This window comes from Amphimedon queenslandica, unplaced genomic scaffold (assembly GCF_000090795.2).
Source record: "Amphimedon queenslandica unplaced genomic scaffold, v1.1 AMPQUscaffold_7247_Cont20800, whole genome shotgun sequence".
NCBI lineage: Eukaryota > Metazoa > Porifera > Demospongiae > Haplosclerida > Niphatidae > Amphimedon > Amphimedon queenslandica.
In genome coordinates, this window is record NW_003552467.1 from 1 (window position 1) to 2,050 (window position 2,050).

The 2,050-nt window shown below is 35.4% G+C and overlaps 1 protein-coding gene and 1 long non-coding RNA gene across 2 annotated transcripts; one reads left to right on the plus strand and one right to left on the minus strand.

The window, feature by feature from the left end:
- On the plus strand, window positions 1-898 carry LOC109591786 (uncharacterized). The gene is made up of 3 exons (XR_002189995.1): window positions 1-72; window positions 313-426; window positions 790-898. It is a non-coding gene; the product is annotated as an uncharacterized LOC109591786 (long non-coding RNA).
- LOC109591785 (uncharacterized) lies at window positions 800-2,043 on the minus strand. The gene is made up of 3 exons (XM_020007433.1): window positions 1,501-2,043; window positions 1,247-1,365; window positions 800-925 (listed from the first exon to the last, which is right to left on the minus strand). Exons 1-3 carry the CDS (start codon window positions 1,789-1,791, stop codon window positions 823-825), a joined length of 513 nt encoding a protein of 170 aa, XP_019862992.1. The 5' UTR covers window positions 1,792-2,043; the 3' UTR covers window positions 800-822.
- Between the last annotated feature and the right edge of the window lie 7 nt (window positions 2,044-2,050).

The following is a 2,050-nucleotide window of genomic DNA, read 5'->3' on the forward strand; positions in this document are numbered from 1 at the left end:
GGGCCACGCCTTCCCCCAGAGCGTTATTGTTTGACAGCTCAAAATTATAAACTGAAACACAAAAAGAAAGAAGTGAGAGAATTAAACCACACCTATAGTTGTAATTGACCAATCAAAGATTGCTTACCAAATTCCTCTTGGAGGTCTTAATAAGTGGTCAGGGAATTTACATGTACTTTATAAACCTGTTTAAATGCTTCTTATTTTGGATTGTTGCTACTGTTTAGTATGAATGCCTGAATAGTCATTGTATAACCTATATGTACATGTAGGTTTATGTATATATTATTGGTGTCATTTACATTATTGTAGATGCTGAACAAGCCTCAGTTGACATTATCTGCTACTTTCAAGACGACTTCAACTGGAGGACTAACTAAACCACTCACCAGTCCACTGCTGCAATCACTAGCTACACCAACTAATGTAAGACATATACTGTACATAATGTTATTACTGTACACTGTATGGGTATAACTGTGTATGTACTTGTACTTGTATTAATTCTCTTTCCTAAGATTATGTTATTGATGCCTATAGCATACACTGTACATGCACACTGTATGGGTATAACTATAATACAATACTGTAGTCTTATTCTCTCTACCGAGATTATGTGATTAATGCCTATAGCAAATTAGCAACTATTAAAATGTTGTGATTGTACACGTGTATGTCATCATTTATAATGATTGGTCTTTTACTATTGTTGTTAAAATTACATTGTTTATTTTATTATAAAAATATAATTAATCATAATTATTATAAATTTTTTGTTTGTTTTTTTAGCAAAAGTCACTCTCACTCACGAACATGCCCAAGTTATGAACTCTTAATGTTTTCATTGAAATTATACAATTTAATGATATTACCAGCCACACCAATACAAGTACCAGAGGAACATAACACCTTATGGAACCCATCACTGGAGGGAGAGAGGAGTGAGGGAGAGACAGAGAGAGAGAGAGAGGGAGAGAGAGAGAGAGGGGGGGGGAGAGAGAGAGAGAGAATATTGATTTAATGTTACCACAACAAGGCAAGCAAGACATAATGTCTGTGTGTGCAAGGCACATGACAGTGTGTGTATACATTGTAACAGGAGCAGGCTAAGAGGGACTGCCCCTGGGAGAGCACCTCTCTTCTCTTTGTAGAGTACAATATTAGCAGTGCTATTTTTTATAGTATACACAGTATCTGAGGCCCATGATAGTTGTAATGTGTATAGGTGCATGTACATGATCCTTACTGTGTCTTGTGAGCCACTGAACCTCCCAGTAGCTGATATAAACTGATCAATGTATTATTGGACCACCTGTACACTCTGATGGAGTAATCCTTGGAACATGTTAGTACACGATAACTATCCTAAGAAGAAGAGTAGAGCAACTACTTAACCTTTTTTGTAACAAGTCTACATGTACATGTATGTCTTTAATTTTACATGTAAGCCTTTAATATCCATTCAATCTATGTTCATTTTATCATATTACTACTACTCACAGCATATATATCAGTGATGGTGTCTTTATGGTCAGTGAATGACTCTACAGTGTCTCCATTACTAGTATCAACTACTGATAGTGTAGCTCCACTGGTTGTCAGTATACGTCCATTCATTAACACTAACTGAGTCACCGGGCCAGCCACTGATGAGGAGAGCTTCATTGAACTATTGGGCATGTACATATGAGACACTTTATACACCTGTAGGAGGAGGAGGGGGAGAGAGAGGGAGAGGGTTACATATTGTATAGAGAAAACTAACAGAAAAGGAGAAGCATACAATAACATTTGTGGTTGAGGCAGTGTGTGTATTTTAACATCAAATTAATGTCTTAGCAAATTGTACATGTCAATATTTAATTCTTTTCTATTATAACTGATAATCATAAATTATGTCAAGTGATAAGAAAACATGATAAGGTTTTATAGGAATGAAAACCGGGCTAAATGTGTATCAATCTGTTAATCTCATCCTGGTTATTAACAGTCAAATTAATGTCACATTAAAATTTGATTTCTTTCTAGCTACATGTACATGTATATAGAT